The sequence below is a fragment of the Tiliqua scincoides genome, chromosome 2 (assembly GCF_035046505.1).
Source record: "Tiliqua scincoides isolate rTilSci1 chromosome 2, rTilSci1.hap2, whole genome shotgun sequence".
NCBI lineage: Eukaryota > Metazoa > Chordata > Lepidosauria > Squamata > Scincidae > Tiliqua > Tiliqua scincoides.
This window is the reverse complement of record NC_089822.1, coordinates 138,648,687-138,673,737: the sequence shown is the minus strand read 5'-3', so window position 1 is coordinate 138,673,737 and position 25,051 is coordinate 138,648,687. Positions and strand designations below refer to the sequence as shown.

The window sequence follows — 25,051 nt, the reverse complement described above, 5'->3', positions numbered from 1 at the left end:
ATGACAAACACCACTAAGAGGCTCAGGGTGGATGGAAGGGCTTTACTGAGCATGGAAAAGCATGCTTTGGAGCTCTGCCCACCGAGCCTCCTACCAGTTTGTTGAGTCGCATTCTAGGTCTCAGTGCCAGGTGGCAAGTGTCCAGGGGTCCTACAAGTACCACCAGACACCACTTCAAGTACCACTGGTGGTATACGTACCACTGCTTGTGAATGGGAATGTTTTATGTTCACAAGCTTTTTATTGTAGAATTGTAGCCGTCTAAAATCACACTGAGCAATCTCTCTTAGGCTGCAATTCTATCCACACTTACCTGGAAGTAAGCCTCATTGACTATAGTAGGACTTACTTCTGAGTAGACATGCATAGAATTGGGCTCCCAGTAAGTAAATGGGTGAAATCAAGCCCAGTGTGTAACAGCAGTCATTAGAGCTGCTTCACAGTGATTAAGCTAAACATGAGCAATGCAGGGAGACAGTGTGGAAGACCCATAGAAGGGGGTCTGAACCTAGGGAGAAGAGTGCAGCATCAAACAGCATTTATGGAGTGCATCCCAAGTGTGCAAAGCTGTTTGCATACAACATTTCAGTGATTCTTACAACAACCCTGTAAGGTTGGCTGGTATAATTTTTCACCTATAGCAGACAGAGCAGTAGATACTGAAATACACAGAATAGGTATGTTACAATCTATAGAATGCCTGGCAATGTATGAGAGAAGCTTAGAATGCTTAGAACTTAGAATGGGTTAAGGTTCAGTTTAGTTGGGCAGGCATTTTATTAAATTCCCTAGTTAAAGTACATAAGGTCAGACCAAAATAATCTTCTTTCATACTTTGCCAGACATTCTATAGAATGCCTGTAACAGACTTTGTAACAGATAGAATTAGTGGTGTTGCTAAGGGGGGTGGGGGGGCAATTGCCCCAGGCTTAAAGTTACCGGAGGGGGGGCATTCCTGGAGTCTTTAAACAAGGACTTCCAGTTTGGGGGGGGGTAGAGGGAGTGTTTTTTGGGGGGTGTCCAAAATCTAATTTGACCCCAGCTGCCTGGTGCAATAGCTATGCCACTGACTAGAATGATGAATTTCTGAGGAATGTACAGGAATCCTGCGCATGTACCATCAAATAAGACTATGCACCTGTAATTTGCGTGTAATCCCTTTCCTTGTGGCTGTTTCCATGCATGCATAGATATGTTTGCTACTAAGAGCCCAGTCCTAGGCATGTCTACTCAGACGTAAGCCCCATTATCGTCAGTAGGGCTTACTCCCAGGAAAGTGTGGATTGAGGTAACAGCATGTCAAAGCAGGCAGGCAGCCTCATCCCCCGCTTCTACAAGGAGGTGAATTTGAAGCCAAGATGCTATCCTGGTTCAAGAAGCAGCTCTGAATCCTCACAAGAAAACACTTCTCAACTGTCCTGTCTGAAGCCCCAAACCATGGATCTCAATTTTGGCCTGCAAAAGGAACCCATCCAGAGGCGGTCTACTGCTGCTGAGCTGTCCCTTGCCAGGAAATCAGCTTTCCTTTCCTCTTGTGAAATTGTCTCCGGTCCCTTGATTTTTTTTTTTTTTTTTGGGAAGCGCCTGGCTCAGCACTTTGTCCACAGTCCCTTGCTTGCCTATCTCCTCTGAGCTCTGGGCAAGTGCCTGTTCAGTTCCATTCCGGTGGAGGGGAGGTAAGCAGCGTGCGGTGCTTGGATTCCCAAGCTTGGAAAGAGGCTGCTGGTGGGAGCTTTCCGGGAAAGGGGGGGGGATCTTCGACATCTATCTGTTCATGCAAAGAAGCGTTTTGCTCCAGCTGTGGATCGCCCTAGAACAGCTGGAGAAGAATCCCCTTAGGACTGGGATCTGTCTGCAAAGTATGGACTCCAGGGGAGACTATTGATCACAATTGCAGCTTTTTGGAAGTGGGTCTTTTCTTTTCCTTTGGCTTCTCCGGAGAATTCAGGCAGAATTTTCATCGCTTTTAAGTAGAAAAGTACCAGATGTTCTCTGTCTTCCCCTCCCCCCCCAAAAAAAATCAGGCTTAACACTTTCCTGCACTTTATTGCCAAAACGTTGTGTGATGCCATAGATGAAAACACTAAGATTTCTATTGGGGTGCTGTGATTTTTTTTTTTCCCTGCCTGGAAAATGGGACAATTTGCCTGTGATTAAAGTTGAGCTGATTCCCCCTCCCCTTTCTGGTTGGTAAAACTTATCAGTAAGCAGTTCTCTGCAGAAACTGTTGATTGGGGGGGGGGGGAGGTTTGTCCTTGTTTGATTTGCTTGATTACCTCTATAGATAGAGGTGATTGACAATGGTGTTTATTTTACTCAGAAGTAAGCCCCTTGTGTTCAGTAACCTGTAAACCTGTCTTACTCAACTGCAATAAATGCCTCTAACTATAGGGTTACAACTCTGTACACATTTACCTGGGATTCAACTCCATTATAGGGCTTATTTCTGAGTAAACATGCATAGGGTTGAGTTTATTGAAGCATGCTGTTATGATCATTCCTTCTGAACCCTGAATCCAAATTACTGCAGAGGCAGTGCCTTGCTAGAAATCTGGATTTGAGAGATCTCTCTCTGCTCTAAAGTAATGGGGTTTGCATTTCATCATCCTTGCTCCCCAACTTCCTTGTCAGTTCACCCAGTGATATCATTCTTGATCTGAAGTCTCAGTCTATACTCTGATAAATGTTTTTAATTTAGATATTTTTATGGTGCTGAGTATGTTAATGTGTTATTAATCTCCTGTGGTTGAAAAGTGTTCTGGGTTTTCACTGTGCTTGCATACAACAGGAGGATTATTCTCAGTTCCAGAAAAAGTTTAGGGAGGCTTGAACTGTGTGTGTGATTGTTGGCAGTTTTGCATACAGCACCCTCAAAGGCACAAAACTGTCCATGTGCAGAGAATCAAGACTTTGATCCTGTATAGTCACTCACTGAACTGATTCTTGACATTAATTATTATTCAGTGGCTCCAGGGGAAAAAAATAAGGTGGACAAAGAAGAGACAAGGCTGATTTGGGAAGTGACTGCTTCATTTTGTATGTTGCAGTCTTTTTAAGGATAAGCAAATATTTCACACTTTAAAAAAAAATCAGATTGGATGCCACTTTTGCAAACAATATTATTTCAATTGTAGTCTTAAGGCTGCAGTGTAATCCTGTCCACAGCATCTTGGATACAAGACCCACTGGATGTGACAAGGCTTACTTGTGAGTAACATGCACAAGCCAGCTGTTATGATTGCTAACAAATTTCATCCCAGCATGACATGAGGCTTATTCTTTTTACCACTTTACACTTTTAAAAAAGGGCAGCTAGCGATTTACAGATATGTGCTCTCAGAACCCTTCTTTTTAATTTCTGTTATAAGGAGTTGTGTTGCAAGGGTAGAGATTATTCTTTATGCTCAGAGGCACTTTTCCTTCTTAGTACTGTATTTCACTTGTCCCAAGGGGAGGTTGTGGTCTGGTAATACTATTCTGGGGCTGAGCACTCTGAACCCTAGCACAAATTGGGTCCTCTTTGCTAATATTGCTACTGTTTATCACTACATAGTCCCAGGAATATGTAGCAACTGTACAGGAAATTGAAGCATCAGGTGGACTTGTTGTTAGATAAGTGGTGCAGGGGGGAAGGTCAGCATTTGAGAATGGGTGAAGGCTTAGGTAAGGTGAGGTTAGGACAAATATGTAAAGAGCCTGAAGACAAATGACAGGGTAGTTCTTTTCTAGTGTTGGAAGATCCTAGAGTAGAGCCATGTTTTCCAGAGATGTGTGCACACACGATTATCCCATTACGGCATCGGTCCATTGGTTTTGTAGTGCTTCAAAAATCTGTTTGACCAGAGAAGATAGTAGAACAAAAGAAATATGGACACCCTGCCACCTCTGACTTTCTCCAAAGAAAGTTGTTGTGGCCTCAGAGCTTTAGGTAAAGAAATATTGTAGGTCCTCTATTCCTTGTAGCTCAAGGAATAGAGACAACAATGAGGCAAAGCATGTTCCTGTGGACACAAGAGTATTGTGGGAGAATTAGCTGCAGCTTGAGTCTGTCTGTGTTTTCTCAGAAGTGAGCCCCATTAACATTGATGGATTTCACTTCAAAGTAAATGTGCTGGAATGAAGTCTTGATGGTGATCAGTATGCTGTATATATGTGCATGTCCTAACCACAGCCACTCATTCTCCATGATGTGCGAAGAAGTGTTCAGTTTATCCTTAGTTGGGAGCTCCTTTCTATTGAAAGGCGGCAGCATGGTGTACTTCTGCACCTGTGCTACCTCTGATGAGCCTAATAGTTTCCAGTCTGGTCTGCAGGACAGGATTGCTGCAGACCCTCTAGAGCAAGGGTGCCCAAACCCCGGCCCTGGGGCCACTTGCGGCCCTCGAGGACTCCCAATGCAGCCCTCAGAAAGCCCCCAGTCTCCAATGAGCCTCTGGCCCTCCAGAGATTTGTTGGAGCCTGCACTGGCCCAACGCAACTGCTCTCAGCATAAGGGCGACTGTTTGACCTCTTGCGTGAGTTGTGGGATGAGGGCTCCCTCCACTGCTTGCTGTTTCACGTCTGTGACGCAGCAGTGGCAGTGAAGGAAAGGCTGGCCTTGCTTTGTGCCAGGCCTTTTATAGGCCTTGAGCTATTGCAAGATCATTCATTCATTCATATAAGTTCATCTTTAATATATTCATTTATGTAAACTTATGTGAATTTATTCAAATTTTAAATGTAAATTAATTCTTTTTTTCACCTGCCCCTGACACAGTGTCAGAGAGATGATATGGCCCCCCTGCCAAAAACTTTGGATACCCCTGCTCTAGAGCTTGCTAGTGTCGGATGTACTGAATGATTGTGACCCACTGTCATTGCCTGTTTGTTCACCTCACCCTGATAGGGAAGCCCCCTTGTGCCTTTTCTTGCATTGATCAAATTCTCAAGAAATAGGGTCATGGCCTCCAAGCCTGCCTAGGAAATACACAACCATAGTTAAGCAATGTAAATCCCATTGATTTCAGAGCGAGAAGTAAGTCCATCTTGACTTTTTCCCCATGAAAATTGGTGGGATGGGCTTAGGCCCTTTGGAGGGATTGTGCCTTCTGGCTTGGAATTGATGTTTGGTTGAACATCAATGTTTGGAATCAATGAGGTTTGGAATTGAAGTTGGTTATGATCAATCAGTGCTGAGGGGAAAGCAGTTTATAGGGGAAGTTATATGGGAAGGCACCTTATTATCATTGCAAGGACTGAGCCTTCCTGTTGGGAATATGTTCCAGGATGAGTTCAAATGAAATCTTGGAAGTCTTAACAGCAACTATCCTTGGCGTCCATTTCAAACAAGTTTTGGAACTGCTTTCTTTGTCTTTATTTTCATTTCCACTCATGTTTTATCTTCCACGTTGCTCAATTAATGCTGAAACTTGTTTGCACTTAGTCATGCAAATAACTTTGCACAGACTGTCAGCAGAATTAGGGTGGTTAAAAATTTTCTAATCCTACTCCCCAGCCATACAGAACAATAACATGGTGTGTTTGGGCAGGTGGTGAACTGAATCTGTTTCTCCAGGCAACTGGAGAACTTTTGTCAGTTTTTAACCCTGGAAGTAAGTCTTTAGATTGCCTTCAGACTTTCAGGAGGTGAAAATGACAAACTGCTTGTGCAGACTTTGCCTGGAGGCTGGCTAGTTTCATCTCTGCATGTGGTTCTAATTTATGCCGGCTGGTAGTTTTGCATCTGAAGTACCTATAAACCAGATTTTTTTAAAAAGTGCAAACAACTAGATAAAAAGAGCACTCAAACTGTGGGTATGTGTGGTTTCTTGTTTGTTTAATCTTCTAATTGCCATTGCATGTTGGTGGCATATTGTTCTGTTGCCTTTCAATGGCCTACTGGCAGAACAACATGTTACTACAGAAATGTGGGGTTCCCAAACTCATTTCTGCCTTGGAATGGTCATAAAATGGTGAAAATTTTGGGAGAGCATTGCTGGGCACAAGGAGATGCTTAAGGCTGTAATCCTACCCACAGTTACTTGGGTAACTTGGGTACAGCTCCATTGACTATAATGGGAGTTGCTTCTGAGTAGAAACGCGTAGGATTGGGCTGTCAGTCTTCTACATGCAAGTTCTGCACATACCAGTTTTCTTCTGCAAATATCTCCCAGACTAAAAAAAAATTTTGGTGTTTTTTTTTTTATGAGCTCTGAGGCCAGAAGTCCAACTAAAGGGAAAAGCAGTTGCATTTGCAGGAGAGACTTGGCAAGCATGGGAAAGGTTAATCACCTGCCACTGATTCTCCCTTACAAATGTCTTCTGACCCAGGAAAAAGGCGGGATATAAATTAATAAAATAATAATAATAATTTTTTTTCTCATGTTAACTACCAGGTACTTTGGGAAACAGGTGTTCGACAGTATCAGATATAGTTCAACAGTATTTTCACAAAGTAGTGTAATTTAGAGAGTTTGTGGGTTGTACTAGCAAGATCTGGGTTCAAATTCCTGCTCAGCCTTAACGTTCACAGCGTCATCTTGGGCAAATAGACTTTTCTCAGCCAACTGAACTTGCATGGTGCTTATGGGAATAAAATAGGTTATAATGCCCATTTATACCATACTGAATGCCTTGGATGAAGTATGATATCTACATTTGATTAACAAAATTGGTTGCCTAGATAAACCCTTTGGCAGCCCAATCCTATCCAACTTTCCAGCACCAGTGCAACTGCAATGCAGTCCTGGGGTAAGGGAACAAATGTTCCCGTACCTTGAGGAGGCCTCCAAGATTGCATCCCCAACACAGGAAGCAGCGCATACCCCATAGGCACATCAGCACCAACACTGGAAAATTGGATAGGATTGGGCCTTAAGGCAGCAGTTCCCAAACTGTACGTTGGGACCCACCACCGGGTCATGACCCATTTTTTGGTGGGTTGCAAAACTGACAAGGCAGATTAGGCTATGTTCATCAAGGTTTAAACAAGCCAGTACTTGGGGAGGGGGGAAGCACTGCTGCCCAATGACCATTACAGCCACACCTTTGGGCATTCATCAATTAAGCCAGCCTTTAGGGTTCCAGAAGCCTTTAAGGTCAGAAGGTGGGTCCCCCCCCCCACCCCAATAGTAAAAAGGATAAAACAGAGGCTGGAAAAGTGGAACATTTTTTAAGGCTTGTAAAGCTAGGTGGGTCCTGAAAGAGTGTAGTTTTTAAAAGTGGGTCTAGGTACTAAAACATGTGGGGACCACTGCTTTAAGGTGCTTTGGATCTTAGTTGTCATATTCATAAACTGATTTATGAATACAAAATGCCTCAGCGGGATATTGTGTATAGAGTGCAGCTTTTGCTGGTAAGATAGATGTCCATGGGGCCCCACTTTTCTGAACTACCCCTCCAATATGTGGGCAAAATCTACCATTTGTACACATCTACACCATTCATTAATGATGCTCTTTGCATGTATTTTATTCTAAGGGAACAGTTGCTGGGACGAAAAAAAAGTAAATCTGTGAACCATCTCTAAGCATTTGAATCTCCTTCATAGTGTTGGCTGCTGAGGTGAAGAGTACGGTATCTTGAAAACCTAGAACATAAGAACAGCCCCACTGGATCAGGCCATAGGCCCATCTAGTCCAGCTTCCTGTATCTCACAGCGGCCCACCAAATGCCCCAGGGAGCACACCAGATAACAAGAGACCTCATCCTGGTGCCCTCCCTTGCATCTGGCATTCTGACATAGCCCATTTCTAAAATCAGGAGGTTGCGCATACACATCATGGCTTGTAACCCATAATGGATTTTTCCTCCAGAAACTTGTCCAATCCCCTTTTAAAGGCATCTAGGCTAGATGCCAGCACCACATCCTGTGGCAAGGAGTTCCACAGACCGACCGCACACTGAGTAAAGAAATATTTTCTTTTGTCTGTCCTGACCTGCCCAACACTCAATTTTAGTGGATGTCCCCTGGTTCTGGTATTATGTGAGAGTGTAAAGAGCATCTCTCTATCCACTCTGTCCTTCCCATGCATAATTTTGAATGTCTCAATCATGTCCCCCCTCAGGCTTCTCTTTTCTAGGCTGAAGAGGCCCAAACGCTGTAGCCTTTCCTCATAAGGAAGGTGCCCCAGCCCCGTAATCATCTTAGTCGCTCTCTTTTGTACCTTTTCCATTTCCACTATGTCTTTTTTGAGATGCGGCGACCAGAACTGGACACAATACTCCAGGTGTGGCCTTACCATAGATTTGTACAACGGCATTATAATACTAGCCGTTTTGTTCTCAATACCCTTCCTAATCATCCCAAGCATAGAATTGGCCTTCTTCACTGCTGCCGCACATTGGGTCGACACTTTCATCGACCTGTCCACCACCACCCCAAGATCTCTCTCCTGATCTGTCACAGACAGCTCAGAACCCATCAGCCTATATCTAAAGTTTTGATTTTTTGCCCCAATGTGCATGACTTTACACTTACTGACATTGAAGCGCATCTGCCATTTTGCTGTCCATTCTGCCAGTCTGGAGAGATCCTTCTGGAGCTCCTCACAATCACGCCTGGTCTTCACCACTCGGAAAAGTTTGGTGTCATCTGCAAACTTTGCCACCTCACTGCTCAACCCTGTCTCCAGGTCATTTATGAAGAGGTTGAAAAGCACCGGTCCCAGGACAGATCCTTGGGGCACACCGCTTTTCACCTCTCTCCACTGTGAAAATTGTCCATTGACACCCACTCTCTGCTTCCTGGTCTCCAACCAGTTCTCAGTCCACGAGAGGACCTGTCCTCTAATTCCCTGACTGTGGAGTTTTTTCAGCAGCCTTTGGTGAGGGACCGTGTCAAACGCCTTCTGAAAGTCCAGATATATAATGTCCATGGGTTCTCCCACATCCACATGCCTGTTGACCTTTTCAAAGAATTCTATAAGGTTTGTGAGGCAAGACTTACCCTTACAGAAGCCATGCTGACTCTCCCTCAGCAAGGCGTGTTCGTTTCTGTGTTTTGAGATCCTATCTTTGATGAGGCATTCCACCATCTTACCCGGTATGGATGTTAGGCTGACCGGCCTATAGTTTCCTGGGTCCCCCCTCTTTCCCTTTTTAAAAATAGGCGTGACATTTGCTATCCTCCAATCTTCTGGCACCATGGCCGTTTTGAGGGACAAGTTGCATACCTTAGTCAAGAGATCTGCAACTTCATTCTTCAATTCCTTAATAACTCTTGGGTGGATGCCATCAGGGCCCGGTGACTTATTGATCTTTAATTTATCAATGAGGTCTGAAACATCTTCTCTTTTAACCTCTATCGGGCTTAACTCCTCGGTCAGGAGGGGCCGTTCGGGCAGCGGTATCTGCCCGAGGCCTTCTGCCGTGAAGACAGATGCAAAGAACTCATTTAATTTCTCTGCCATCTCTAAGTCTCCTTTTATCTCCCCTTTCCCTCTCTCACCATCCAGAGGGCCAACCGCTTCTCTGGCGGGTTTCCTGCTTCTAACATATTTGAAGAAGCTTTTATTATTCCCCTTAATGTTGCCGGCCATGCGTTCCTCATAGTCTCGCTTGGCCTCCCGTATCACCTTCTTACATTTCTTTTGCCACAATTTATGTTCCTTTTTATTCTCCTCATTAGGGCAAGACTTCCATTTACGGAAGGAAGCTTCCTTGCCCTTCACAGCCTCTCTAACTTGGCTGGTTAGCCATGCGGGCACCCTCCTGGATTTAGTGGAACCCTTCTTTCTTTGCGGTATACACCTCTGCTGGGCCTCTATTACTGTTGTTTTAAGCAGCCTCCATGCACTCTGGAGAGATTGGACTCTTTTTACCCTCCCTTTCAACCTCCTTCTCATTTGAGGGAAGTCCGCCTGTCGGAAGTCAAGGGTTTTTGTTAGAGATTTGCCTGGTATTATTCCCCCAACGTACATGTCAAAACGGATCACAGCATGATCACTGTTCCCCAATGGCTCAGTAACGTTTACATCTCTAACCAGGTCCTGCGTACTGCACAATGTTCTTATGTTCTTAAGCAGGAAAATTTCTAACAATCCTAGGCTGCAATCCTACCCACACTTACCCAAGAGTAAATCCCATTTACTATCATTGTTAAAAACATATAAATAGTAGCCTATTAAATGTACAGATCTGTAACATTTCCCCAAATGCAGTCAACATACAGTGGTAGCATCAAGTCTAATACATTAAAAATGAAATATTGTAATGAATGGGGACCCACCTGAAATTGGTTCATGAACCACAGTTAGAGAAACACTGCTGTATACCATGGAACTTTTATTTCCAGACTTTAATGTTAAAAAATTTGCTTCTGATGCATGATTGATAAGGAAGAGTGGATGAATATATTTGTACATAATAGGCAGGGCTGTTCTTTCTGGATATATTGTGGACAATTACTGTGCTGACATCTAAAGAAGCCAAGCAGGACTTGGCCCAGTCTCGCATTTGTGGAACATCGCTCCAGTATAGTCAGTTCTCAATGGCTTTTCGCTTGAATATTCCACACATTTCTTACTGTCCTTGGATGGAAGCCCCAGCCGCAGTGTTGAAAAGGCCCTAACAATCCTCCACAACCACACATGCATAGCAAAGGAATGTTGAGTAAGCTTAGTAACAAATCTTTTGCTGGTTCAGAAGGTTAACCCAGCTGCTTGGTGGTTTCACAGCTGTTGCTCCTGTTGACGATTGCTTTGGCTCACCCTGGCTGAGATGTGTCATGAAAAGGAGCCTTCTGGCAAGTTGAAATGCAGGTGTTGACGAAATCTTGCCTGCCTCTCTTAGCATGTCCAATTTAACTAGAGCTTGCTCCTCAAGAGAGTGGGCCCTCCTCTCACCAATAAATGAGGCATTGCGAAGCAGAGGGCCTGGATGTTGGCTATGAAGGAAGCAATTTTCATCATAGGAAATGTTCCAGTGGACAAGTGCGAGCTCCCAGTGTGGGGCTGTGTTTCTTTCCACCTGCAGTGAAATGCAAAAAGTCTTGTTTGAGTGTGAAGAAGCTATGTGGTGAAAGGCTGCTCAAATGGCTTGTGTGTTTCCTGTTCTCCATGTCCTGTCAGATCAGCAAGGCTTTTGGGGGAGTGCTCATGATGAGTGGATATTGTTGCCAGGTAAAAGAGCATAATATATGCTCTAGAGATGTGACTTCCATTCTGTGAACTTCTGGCCATCTCCAAAAGAGCTCTCATGTGCTATGCTAGAATAAGGGCAATACTTGTGGGAAAAGGGACAGATTTGACCATTTTTACTGATAGATATGAACTAGAGCAGTGATTGCCAACATTTTCCATCTCATGGCACACTGACAAGGCCACTAAGATTGTCAAGGCACACCATTGGTTTTTTACAATTGACAAGGCACACCATGCTGCCAGTAGGGGGCTCACTTCCCCATTGGCCCTACTAATAAATGACCTTCCCCCAAATTCAAGTGGCACACCAGTGTGCCACGGCACAGTGGTTGAAAATGGCTGAACTAGAGTGATATATTATGGAAAATCTGCCACAACTGGGAAGGGGAGATCACAAAATCTCTGAAGTGTCCCAGTATAAATCTCTACTTTCACTATGGAACTTTTAGTTTCAGACTTATTGAATGATCCTATAGTTTGTACGACTATATTATCTTATTCTGATTGCATCCTTGTTTGTTCCTCTCAGGTCACCTCAGTGTTACACAGTTTGCCATCTGGCTTTAACAAGAGTCAAGCCTGAAGCTGCTGGTTTTTGCTGAGTAGTTTGTAGAACAACACCCTGAGGAGACTTTGGGGATATACCCTGAATTTACCTCTCTGCTTGCCCAGCCATGAGGGATTCCCTGAGGAGATGGTAGGTGGAAGTTGATTGATTGTATGGATCTTAACTGAATGAAGTTAAATCCCCATATGAACCAAATAGTGCCTTTCTGTGCAGAGTGACTGTTTCTTTGCTTACTGATTATGTGTGCACTGATTATGTAGCAGTGCATCTTGAGGCATAATCCTATTCCTGACTATGGCCAGTGCAGCGGCTGCTGCTCTGGCCTAGAGTGTTGCAAAAGTACTGTAAAGTGCTCCATGACACCCTATGAGTAAGCAGGGCTAGTGGGAAGACCTGCACCACCCTGCTGGCACTGGATCCCAACAGAGTGTCTGAAGGAGCAGGTAAGCTCCTGTCAGGCAGCATAGTGGTGAGGGAGGGTGTAACAGGGTGGATGGAGGGCGGATACGGGGCAGATCAGGTCCAGGAGGGGGCAGGATGAATGGCACTGGCCCATGCTGAATCCTGTTCCCCCTCCCAGGCTTGAAAGCCCCCAACACAGGGCTTCTTGGACTTGCTCCAGCCATTTGGCAGGCACAGATCCAAGTTGCTCCATTGTGCAGGCTGGGGCTTTACCCTAGGTAAGGGAACAAATGTTCCCAGTAGACCTCCAAGTTGCTCTTTCCCATTGCTGGATACAGCAGGGGCTGAGCGTCCCCTCTGCTCCGGCACTGGTTAGGATTCAGTTGCCCATCCCTAACGCTTGTATCTTTGGAGACGGATTTTGAGTTATGAACTTATGAATCTGTCTGACCCAAAGTCAAACCAGTGATCATCTAAACAGATTGGCAGGTGGGTTTCAAATGGGCTCTCCCCGCCCTATCTGGAGATTCCAAGTTTAAACCTACATACGAGGCTGATGCTTTTCTATTGAGTCAAGGCCCCTCTCCATGCCCTCCTCTGATAAATCTATTTTTGCTCACATTGCATTTGTTTGAAGGGATTCAGTATCTTCTATAAAAAGGTGGAGTGCACATTATGCAAAAGAGGCAGATGTACTACTTCCCAAACAAACTGTTTGGAAATTTGGGAATTGGCTCCCAAATTCTGCCAAATTGTTTTCTGTGTTAACCCATTTTTGCCCGGCCCACAGGTATACACATTTGGTCCCTGTTACATACATGCAACGTTGGTCAGAAATGGTTAACGGGCTTTGACAGCCAGCCTTTGCAGAGTGGCTTCTCATGGTCTCTTTGATGGTTACCACAGCTACTTGGGGCACCTGCGGCAGCTTGCCAAAGCCAACTTTATGACACACTATACAATGCTGAAATCCAAGGGCAGTGATGCACAATAAGGTCCGCTTCCCCGTGCATTTACACAGTGTTGGGGAATGTAGTTGAAAACCCATTCTGATTATGCAGCAGCTTAAAGGATGGGGTAAGATTCTTGTTACTAGTTAGGATTTTTATTGAAAGACGCATACAGGAGTAACTAAAATAACGCATTTTTAAAAAAATAATGGAGATGAGATTTATTATCTGTCAGGTCTTTTTAATTAGGGAGAGGGCAGGAGGGACATGTGTTACTGTGTTGCTTTTCAGTAATAGGAGTTGCTTTTCAGTACGTGGTCCTAAAACATTTAAACTAAAGGGAACTGGAAGTATCATATAAATATCCATGAAAGATATTTGCAGACTTGTTGCTTTTTGCGAAGAATGCTTGGTAAGTAAGCTGCAGTGCTGCTCCAGCCTAGGAAATCCTAAATGAAAACCTGGTTTTGCTTATTTAGCATATATTCCCTATCAACCGATGACATCTGTTGCTTTAGAGAGTGGTATGAGGTTATGTGTTGGACAGGAACAAGGGCTGCTGAGATGTGCAGGTATCCAGAAGGATGTAGAGTGTTAAGAACCTCCATTTTTTAAATGCATTAATATTGGAAATGCAAAAAACACTTGACTCTCCCATGATTAGCCCTGCTGGTTGCATAGAAAGGTTTATGATGTTTGTGTCTTTATAGGTGTGGAGGTTGAGCTTGGACAGCTCTATGCTAGGCACTGGACAATTCTGGTTTCTATCCTGAGTGGGATGTCTAGATGCCCTCAGCATGTAAGTTAAAGTGGTGTTATCATGATTTAAATTCTGGAGCCTCTGAGCAGAGTTCTCCTTCCTATCCCCTGTCCCAGGGTTGCCCTGCCTATACCTCTTGTAAGAAAAAGCAAAAAAAAAACCTAAGCCTAAAAGTTATTGCAGAGGCATGTGCTGCATGTCTCTCCATCAGCACTGGGTGGCAATCAAGAAAAGGAAAGTCACCCATTGAGATGGCATGAAAATAGTGTGCCTTGTTGAGTCTTGTGTGATATAGCCAAACATACAATTGCTGTTGTCGGAAACCACCTTGGCCTTGCAGAGGTGAGGAATAATGTTTTACATAAATGGGTACTTTAAACAGGTGTGGACCTTGAGTGGCATGAACCGTTAGACCAGGCAACTGGACACCCAAGGTTCCTCCCCCATCCCTTTTTCTGGTCATCAAACTGTCACAATTAGAATCAGAAAGTTGGAAGGAGCATGAAAGTACTCGTGGATTGTCTGTTGGAAGATACTTATAAGTGCAGACAGCCAAATTCTGGGGACAATCAATGCCCTGGAATAGGTTGCATCCACTATTCCTAACCTCCAGATCTTCCGCATAGATCCTGAGCAAGTGCAAACAGTATACCTATAGGCTCTGCGCAGGACCTAATCAACTTGCAGAGGCTAGGAAGGTGGCCAAAAGGCACAGTCCCATCCTTCTGTCCCCTGCCCCCATTCATTGATAATCCCAGAAGTTGGTCATCTGCATAGGGATTGTGTGGCTGGAGTTTGGTTAGATTTAGAACTCTGAATGGTCACTAGATTGGGGAATCTATAGCGGAGGAATTCTTCCCTCCCCCACTAGGTAACAATCTTCAGATATTTTGCTTTTCTCATTTTGGGGGCTACCTCCTTTGAGTTATTTGGAGATCTATTGTCTCAACTGGCATTTCACGGTACTGCACTTCATTTATTTGGCAAATCTACCAAGACTGGATCAATGGGGATTCTACTGAATGCAGCTTAAGCTTCTGGTACAGTTAGCAATTAGGGTCCTATTCTGATCATCATGTGTTTCTATGTGGCTGGCCCTGCCTTGCAGTGGGTTGGGAATAGTGGTTGACTTTGATGGCCTTTTGGTTTCTTATGGCGCTAGTCTTATGCTATATGAGTCTTATGGCACTAATTTTCTATATAGTACCTAAATGTAAGCATAAGTAATATGAACTTGTATGGTCATCTGTGAAATGCATTTTCTTTCCACAGTTAAAGAGCTTTCATCAAAGCCTGGTCTAGCCTAAGCATTGAGTCAACAGAAGCGGATCAAAAGCTACAAGATGACAGATGAGCCTATCAAAGAGATCTTGGGGAACTCCAAATGTCCTCAGTGTGCCACACTGGAGAAGAGCAACAACAATGACTACAGGGTCACAGCTGTCCCTTTGGTGAGTGAATGCCAGCTGACAGCTGCCACGGGGGGAGCTGAACTCTCCTGTTACCGTTGCACCATTCCATTTGGCGTGGTGATCCTTATTGCTGGGGTGGTGGTCACAGCCGTGGCATACAGCTTTAACTCCCATGGCTCCATCATCTCTGTGCTTGGATTAGTCATTTTGTCCTCCGGACTCCTTTTACTGGCTTCAAGTGCGTTGTGCTGGAAGATCCGACAGCGAAGCAAGAAGTCCAAGAGGCGAGAAAGTCAGACGACTCTAGTGGCAAACCAGAGGAGCCTTTTTGCTTAGAAACTGCACTTGGAAAGGATGGCAGAGAAGCAGGTGACTAAATGGGCAAGCCTATTTATTGGCAGTATCTTGGCTGCTGCAAGATACTTTTATCAATAGCAAAATTGGAAGTATAAACATACGAACTAAAAAAGACTCTAAGAGTTTGGGAATCGTTGATATCTGCTTCATCACAAACTTCTCTTGAGACATGCTAGGATTGTTTGTTTCAAATTATTCCTCATGTTTTCCAACTTAAATTATGATGCTTACATGTCAAGGCTGTTCATATACATATGTATACCATTTTGTGGTGCCAAAGAGGTCAAATGTCCAAATTGAAGTGCCTAGATAACTAGATAAGTGCCAAATTGAAGTGCCTTTATGGTAAAAGATGGCGGTGGGGAATCGGTAATTCACATCTAATATTATTTCTGCTGACAGGAAAAAGGTAATGCACATCTACCAGCGAGCTCAAACTACAGGCATGCATCGCTTAATGACCTTCTGCTTAATGATGAACCACATATATAGCAGTGGTCAAAGCACAACAAAGAGGCTCTTAATGATGCAGTCAGTTGTCCCATAACCTGCAGCAGAGTCTCTGTTTACACAGCAAAGAGGCTCTTAATGCAAAGAAGAGGCAGTTGGCCTCTAGTAGCCTTTGCAGCCAGCAACCATCTGGCAGGGAGTGTCTGTTTACACAATGAAGGCACTAGATCGGGCTGAATGTTCACTTAATAACCTAATTGCATAACAACGTATCCCCATTGTTAAGTGACGCACACCTGTGCTAAGGGCGAGCTTACACAAACGGATGTTACAAAAGGCCACTTGAGTTTCTTCCTTGAGTGGTAAATGTGGTATGTGGGGAGGGAACTATGTGTACATTTCTCTTGTGCCTGGTAGACATTGTCTAATCCTTTTTTTTTTTTTTTTCAAAAGCCATTGGCCATTGCCACAACTTGTGGGAGTGAATTTCTAATTTAACAGAAAGATGTGGTGGGCAGGGAAAGGGTTAAACATCTTTCTCTCTCCTCCATCTAGTTTTTTGCTCCATATGTCCCCCTCCCAAGCTGCTTTACACTAGGAGAAGTAGCCACCAAATGTCTATTACATACATTGGTTTGTCATGTATCATCCATGTGTAGGGTCCATCTTTTGTATAATAGTAACTGTTTCCCACATCGGTTATTCCCCTGTTAACCACACGTTTTTCTTTTGTTATAAGCGTTGACAATAAAATTGCCTCCTTACCATCATGTTGAGAAAGCAGCCTTGAAATGATCCATTTGCCATCTCTTTCAAGACAGGAAGAATGTTTCTATTCTTCTCTCCCCCTCCCCAGAAAGCCTCTTGGTACCTTCAGGTTGGTAGAGATTTGGACAACATTTGAAAATGTCAGTAAAATCAGGAAAGTGACCAGGACAACCCAAAGCAGTGCCAACCAAGTAGTTTGTGGCGCTGGATTTCGGCTGACGATAAGCCCATGTATGGCTTTGATTTAGTTTATTTCTTAAGGAACTGTGATAGCTGCATACGCCAATGCTTGGAGAGTAAGTTCATTTCTTCATTTTGCTCCTGCAGTGTTTCTCTGTGGTACTTCTTAAAGGAGTAATATTGAACTTCTTTTTTTTGAAAATGTGGTCTCTTTCTTTTTGGCTAGTGTTGCTATCTGTAATTATTTGCCCAAAGTAATCAGCAAGGTATAGCTCAAAAGATGACACTTTTTTTTTGTAAATTAAATATTGTACTATTGTCATACTTAGCACTTTTGATATTGAAAATGGTTTTTAAAAATGTACAGTTCATTTTAAAATAATAAACATCTGTGCTGCTAGAGCATTAGAAAACCTAGTCTCTTTCATTCTGATCAGGAGCTCTTTGCTCTAATCTGATAAGGAAGGCCTGTGCAGACAGATGATATGATATATATCCTTCACCTGCTTTCCTTCCCTGCAGCCTGTGAGTCTTTTGAGAAGGTAACAAAGAAAGAAAGTTTAAAAGGAAGTGTATATGAACAACAAACCTCTGTACTTACTAGATTGGTGCATACCTCATATAGTTGAACACATAGTTTTACTCTATAAAGAATTTACCATGGGTGGCACTGGATTTTCAGAGGCCTAGGCATTTGATGCTGGCACCTATAATGTGACTTCATCCCAGGAACAACTGACAGAAAATATATCTTGTGCAACCACCATTAAAATGAAACAAGCATACGCCAGAGCAAATGTATGCTACCTGTCTACCATATTGTACGTGAAAGTATCTTTAACTGCTCAGCCCTTCATTTATGTTGTGGTTCTTGAAAGATAGAAACTTTCTTCTTCAATCGAAAAAATCCCTATGGGGATTTAGAACAGCCTGCCTTTGCAAACCGCCTTGAATAAAGTCTGAGGAGAAATCTGATGATCAAGAAAGGCGGTATATAAATACCTGTATTATTACTATTTATGGAGTGCTTCTCCTAGCGTACAAAACACATTATATACATTATTTTAGTCATCCTCCTTAAAACAACCCTGAAGACTTGGCCAAGTGACTTGGCTCAGACCAGGTAATGAATTATTTACTGAAGTAAAATTTCAACTTGGGAGCCCCATAATTCATAACCATAGGCACTTTGATACTGATTCTCTTTGGGCAATGTTAACTTATAGCATATTCCAGTGGTTCCCAAACGGTGTGTCCAAGACCCATCAGTGGGCTGTGACTCGATTGTTGGTGCTTTGTGAAACCTGATAGGGCAGATTAGGCTATATGCATCAAGGGTTAAACAGGCTATTACTTGGGGTGGGAGCAGGGTTGCCCAATCACCATTATAGCCTCCCCCTTGGCATTTATAAACCATGCAGCAGCCTCTAGGGCCTCTAAGACTTTTGAGAACCAATGGTACAATATGGCTCATCTCTCTGGTGACCATTGGCTCTGCTCTAGTTATCTGTTTGCACAGAGGAAGGTTGGTTCCATCTTGTGTGTGTGTGTGGGGGGGGGGGGTGAAACCAAATTGGTCCTTACTTTGACAAAGGCATTGGAGTGGAAATGTCTTGCAATAAAAGTATATTAGGTAGGTGATATAGGTGGTATACTGTCAGCAGATGCAGCCACAATCATTACCCTTGCACCCCCCCTATTAAATAATAAACCAAAAATAGTCTTATTTTTGTGGTTTTATTTTTGGTTTGCATTTTTTTGCTTTTCTACAAAAATGAAAAGTGCAGAAAGCAGTGTTATGTGTTTTTATTTTGTTATCACCATTTTCACCTACCTCTAGTTATAGCTGACTGCCCATGGTTAAATGTAAACAAATACCTGGGGGCCAGGACAGAGGTAAGTCTCACTAGGTTTAATGGAAGTTACTCTTAGGCCGATGTGCATAGGACTGAAGTCTTAAAATGATGTGATGCATAATGCTATCTCATCCAACACTGAGCAAGTTGCTAAACTAAGTGCTGAGACTTTCCTTCTGGAACACTGCTGGTCTCTTACAGATGAATGACATTGCAAAGTACATCACTGCCTGGTTTCTCTCCCCCCCCCCCCAATCGCTTGCCCCAAAGACTCTGAGCACACGTCCACATCATCCACAGCCGAGACTCTGGCCTTGTAAAGTGCAGACTGTGCTTTAAAATAGAGCAGGCTATACATACGGGAGGGGATGTTTAGTGTCAGTATTTGTGTTGCTACACTCCTCCGTTACCAGCCGCTATAATAAAATCGCTTGCATCAGAGGAAAGCTGACCACACATTTTAGCACTTTTCATAGCTCGAACTTAATCACGGCAGGAAGCTTTCCTGCTACTGGGGGAACATGTTGCGTCACCAGAACATCTGACATGGGTATCTTATGTCAATCACTTTGCTTAAGGTCATTAAAAATATTAGGGGGTGTACGCTTACAATATAAAGCCTTTGCACAGAGTGACAATTAACAGGGCACAAAGCAATGACAAATAATTGAACAGGTGGATTAAAAGAAATAGTTCTCTAGCACAGAATGTGGAAAGTGATTCTTTCCACAAGGCAATATGGCCTGGGCAGCTATTGATGCAGCTGTACTTGCTGGGTTTGATATCATGGGGAAATAACAAGGATCCAGTCTGATACTGCTGAGTTTTGTTTTCTCCTGCTGGAATTTTGTTTAGTGCAGCAACCTACCTGGGCATATGGTAAGTTTCAGATGCACTGAAAATGCCTCTAAATGAAGTTTGTGGAGACACAGGAGTGATTTTTTTTATTTTCAGAGTTATGATGATGGCATAACCCAGCTTTGTTGTCTATGGTGGGTACACCTGCCCCCTCCTGACTTTGTTCACAAGTCTTGCAGGTTTATCCAATACAAAAACCTGTTTACGAGGAGATAAATATATGCACTATAAAAGCCTGATCCTATGCATGTCTACTCAGAAGTAAATGGTGGTATTCATTTTTTTTCTCAGTTGACCCCACCTGATCAACCAGGCCCCACAGCCTGACTCACCAAAAACTGTAGAGTCCCAACTCAATCCAGAAAAAAAATCATGGGGTTTTACCTCCTGACCCACCCAAACTCACCAGCTTTTGACTAGTCAATATTTGCCCTACCTGCGTATTGATCAGATACTTTTAAAATCACAAGTTTGTAACCATACTGATGGCAGAGCCAGTCCTGCACTGAATCACCCCCCAGCTCATATAACTCAGACAGACTTTGCTTATTAAAGATGCCACATAAACAGTAAATAAGAGAAAGTCCCGTCCGTCCCCCAAGATAGCCAAGAGCATCCAAACATCACATTCCCTTTCTGTCTCAAGTGCTAACTTTGTGAATTGAATTAACAGCTTTCCTGGAAAACTGGCCCATGACACGATTTCCTTGTGAACTCCATCCACCTGTCATGTTAGGGGTTTGGGAAGCTGCCAGAATGGGCAGGAAATAATAGGCAGCAGGATACTGGTGTGTGTCAATGGCCCTGACCCTCCCATTCCTGAACATGAATAAGCTTGAAGCTTGCAAGGCGTCAGAGCTCATCAGCTCCTGGATTCACAGAAGCATCTGGGTGGGATGCACAGCTATTAAAATAACATCCAGCCAGCCGGCTTGCAGCAACCCCCATGCCATGGGAAACATCACAAGGGTGTTGCATTCTCTTCAGCTGCATCCCTTTGTTCTTTCACATGAGGACGGCTTCGGCTGGTTTTTAAATGAAAGACCGGTGCTCATCCAAACTGCAGGTTGACAAGCTTCAAGAAAGTTCACTCAAGGGAAACATGAAAACTGCTGGTAACCATTTCCACATTTCAAAGCTCCCATTCTCTGAGAGAGAAGGAAATGCGGTCAATCGTGCTGAAAAATATAAAGTAGAAACTGGGTTCTGGCAGATTGTCCATGTTATTGTCTAGTCTTTGCCACTGAGTGTATGCTGGTCAGGGAACCGCAGCCAATCCCAGCAGCCTCACATGTGTATCAACATAATACCCACAAACAAGATTGTCACATTGATTCATTACACTTTTGCCTGCGCACCAAAAACATGCTAACAGGGTATGCTTTAAAGTTCTAACGAGTGCCATAAAATTCCATTTTGGAACAAAATGTCCTACTTCCTCAGCCCAGTATTGAGTTGAAAGACCAAAGCAAACTGGTGCATGGAGCCATTTGTAAAGGTTGCACAATATGCAAGATTGTCACTATACAAAGTCTTTATTGCTTACATGGCACTGAAATTCAGGTGACCACCATATTTTCCAATGTCTTATGCTTTCTGAAAAATAAGGGAATATGGTAAGCGTCTTAATACTGATCTTAAATCAAAGGTTTTTTTTTATATTTTATATTAATAAAGCTTGTTTTCTCTTTTACAGGTTAAGAAGTGTTTGTTGTTTTTTTTGAAAACTGGGCAAATATGAAATATGGGGTAATTCAGACTGTAAATGTTGTTTTTCCAGTAGCTGTTCTAAACTGATGCATACTTGTCTTTGCAGTCAAAACCCTTCAGATCTTCCTCTACAATAAAGAAGAGAGGCATCTTGTTTAGAATTCAGTTTCCTGGTTAGAGCAAGCTTAGAAGTCATCAAAAGGAAAGAAAAACAAAACACTAAGCTCTTGCGTATTATTTGGAAGCTCAGTCTTCAGCATCCTAATCTAAAAATATAAGATGGGAGACAACAACCAGGAATTAAATCTATATTTAGAACAGTGGTTCCCAAACTTCTTAGCACCGGGACCCACTTTTTTAAATGACACTCTATCGGGACTCACTTAGATTTACCAAACTCTAAAAAAAGGAGATCTAGAAAAAAATTTATTTATTTATAAGTATTAATCAGAAAAAAGGCTCTCAAACATGTATCTAGCCATATTTAAATATGCTTGCAGACTGTAGGAGCTGAGCTCTTTGCAGGGTAATTCAAGTTGGCAACCTTCAGTCTCGAAAGACTATGGTATCACGCTCTGAAAGGTGGTTCTGGAACAGCGTCTAGTGTGGCTGAAAAGGCCGATTCGGGAGTGACAATCCCTTCCACACCGGGAGCAAGTGCAGTCTGTCCCTGGTCTGTCTCCCTGGCTATGGGCCTTCCTTCTTTGCCTCTTAGCCTCAGACTGTTGGCCAAGTGTCTCTTCAAACTGGGAAAGGCCATGTTGCACAGCCTGCCTCCGAGCGGGCCGCTCAGAGGCCAGGGTTTCCCACTTGTTGAGGTTCACTCCTAGGGCCTTCAGATCCCTCTTGCAGATGTCCTTGTATCGCAGCTGTGGTCTACCAGTAGGGCGCTTTCCTTGCACGAGTTCTCCATAGAGGAGATCCTTTGGAATCCGCCCATCATCCATTCTCACGACATGACCGAGCCAACGCAGGCGTCTCTGTTTCAGTAGTGCATACATGCTAGGGATTCCAGCACGTTCCAGGACTGTGTTGTTTGGAACTTTGTCCTGCCAGGTGATGCTGAGAATATGTCGGAGGCAGCACATGTGGAAAGCATTCAGTTTCCTCTCCTGTTGTGAGTGAAGAGTCCATGACTCGCTGCAGTACAGAAGTGTACTCAGGACGCAAGCTCTGTAGACCTGGATCTTGGTCATGCAGGGTAATTAGTAGCTTCAATATCTCAAGCCTCAAGGCTTGAGGCAATTTGACCTTTCTGTCACCCTTTGGTGACCCACCCAAAATCCAGTCACGACCCACCAGTGGTTCCCGACCCACAGTTTGGAAACCACTGATTTTAGAAACTTGTTCCAAAATGTATTAAATCTGGTTCTTCTAAACACCATGTCAGTTCAATCACAACAAATGCTGAATAAAAGAGAAATTTTTATTGCTAAAACAAGGTGGAATATCAAATACTTGCATAGTGACCTTCTTAGATTCAGTCTCAGCACCATCTACTGCTAGAAGTGCAACATGGACTCAATTAAACCTCCTCCATGACAGGGCAGTGCATCAACGGCTAATATTATAATGCCGTTGTACAAATCAATGGTAAGGCCGCACCTGGAGTATTGTGTCCAGTTCTGGTCGCCGCATCTCAAAAAAGACATAGTGGAAATGGAAAAGGTGCAAAAGAGAGTGACTAAGATGATTTCGGGGCTGGGGCACCTTCCTTATGAGGAAAGGCTACGGCGTTTGGGCCTCTTCAGCCTAGAAAAGAGACGCCTGAGGGCGGACATGATTGAGACATACAAAATTATGCAGGGGATGAACAGAGTGGATAGAGAGATGTTCTTTACACTCTTGCATAACACCAGAACCAGGGGACATCCACTAAAATTGAGTGTTGGGAGAGTTAGAACAGACAAAAGAAAATATTTCTTTACTCAGCGTATGGTTGGTCTGTGGAACTCCTTGCCGCAGGATGTGGTGATGGCGACTGGCCTGAATGAAAAGGGGATTGGACAAGTTTCTGGAGGAAAAATCCATTACGGGTTACAAGCCATGATATGCATGTACAACCTCCTGATTTTAGAAATGGGTTATGTCAGATGCAAGGGAGGGCACCAGGATGCAGGTCTCTTGTTATCTGGTGTGCTCCCTGGGGCATTTGGTGGGCCACTGTGAGATAAAGGAAGCTGGACTAGATGGGCCTATGGCCTGATCCAGTGGGGCTGTTCTTATGTTCTCTTTTCAAAGGTCTCCATCTTGCGTCATGTTCACCTAATTCAGGTCACTCAGCTGAGCATTCTGCACAGCACAATAAAACAACAATAGAGGAACTTGCTTGGTGGCTGTCCCCCCTCCCACTGGTGTAAAACCTTGAAACTGTGTGTGTGTGTGTGTGTGTGTGTGTGTGTGTGTGTGTGTGAGCGCTTTCTTTCTTTTAAATAGGTTTATCTCTTATGACTTTTTGTATTGCTCATCACAGTCCATCAGGATGGGAAGGACTACTGCAATGCTATGAACGCTACCCAACGCTTGAAAATGTTTTATTCACAGATAACTTTAATAAATCTGACTCTGTATTTTGGAGGGGATAAGGAAAGTAACTCCACTTCTCCAGACAAATACAGAGATGTCTGTCTAACATTTGGAAATGCAAAGCACGCAACCAAAAAAGAACCTTTATTTCCGGGCTTGGTGGAAGAGAGCCAGAGTATGCAGGAATGGCATGCTGGGATTGCAGCTGAAAGGAAACTGTTTGTTTGTAAGCAAGCCATCATCCTTCTGCTTTTAGTCCAGCTGCTAAGGAGGGCTTGATCCTGCAATGCGTCTTCTGGCAAGTTTCCTGAGCGCATCAGAGAAAAATTTATGCCATATTGGGATTCTTGAAGCATTTCTCTAAGCCACTTTCACTTTTTGAACTGAATTGGTAGCTACCAGCCTTTTTACTCTTCTCTCACACATCATTCATGGAATTTTTGTCCTAAATTCCTCAAACCTGCTGAGTGGTATTCCTTGAAAGCTCTCTCTCCCGCCCCCCTTTTCTTTCAACAAGCATGGTGCTTCTGAGATTTTTTTGTTTTCCTAATGAAACTTTTGGTGCCTGATCAGGTGTTGGCTATCCTGGGTGGAGCAAAACTTTGTGAACCATCACCAATCCCTTCCGCAACATACTAAATATTTAAAAATAATTGGTAGGATCTAACCAAAGTTTGTTAGGCAATTTTAAGCCCCAGGGATTTTAGTGGGAGCACAGAGCATGTGATTTAAGGCTGCGATCCTATGCACACTTAGTAAACACCATTGACTGCAGTGGGACATAGTTTTGAGTAAACAGGCATAGGTTAGCCCTGCTCATCTTTCCCATAAATTAATGGAACTTAAAAGGGCTTTGATTCAAAGCACGTTTTGCTTCGAATGTTACCCACTGGTGAAGTTTCACCCAGAAAGAAGGAAGCACGCCTAGGGACAACCATATTTATTTATAACTGATACTCTGAACTAGGCCCCTTGAGAAGCTCCTTAAGTAGAATGACAACCACTGAAAGAATAATAAAAATTGAACATATTTGGTTAGAATGTACCTACTGTTTTAAAGCAAAGTTATACACTATTTCTTCCAATCAATTTCAGTGAGAAGGTTTAAGTACATGCTTAACTCTCCTGGTAAAA

The 25,051-nt window shown here is 43.4% G+C and overlaps 2 protein-coding genes across 3 annotated transcripts in view; one reads left to right on the top strand and one right to left on the bottom strand.

Moving 5' to 3' along the window:
• The window catches only part of PCTP (phosphatidylcholine transfer protein), a 43,168-nt gene extending 34,185 nt beyond the window's left edge, over positions 1-8,983 (bottom strand). Inside the window, exon 1 of the mRNA XM_066614049.1 lies at positions 8,927-8,983. Within this exon, the coding sequence (XP_066470146.1) occupies positions 8,927-8,941 (15 nt within the window). The 5' untranslated portion in view covers positions 8,942-8,983. The remainder of the gene's footprint in view (positions 1-8,926) is intronic.
• On the top strand, positions 1,653-17,380 carry TMEM100 (transmembrane protein 100). Of its 2 annotated transcripts, XM_066614051.1 has the most exons (4): positions 1,653-1,676; positions 11,650-11,817; positions 13,751-13,839; positions 15,073-17,380. In XM_066614051.1, exon 4 carries the CDS (start codon positions 15,144-15,146, stop codon positions 15,546-15,548), a length of 405 nt encoding a protein of 134 aa, XP_066470148.1. In that variant the 5' UTR covers positions 1,653-1,676; positions 11,650-11,817; positions 13,751-13,839; positions 15,073-15,143; the 3' UTR covers positions 15,549-17,380. The 2 variants fall into 2 exon arrangements, with proteins under 2 accessions (XP_066470148.1, XP_066470149.1); XM_066614052.1 differs by lacking the exon at positions 13,751-13,839.
• Positions 17,381-25,051: the final 7,671 nt, after the last annotated feature.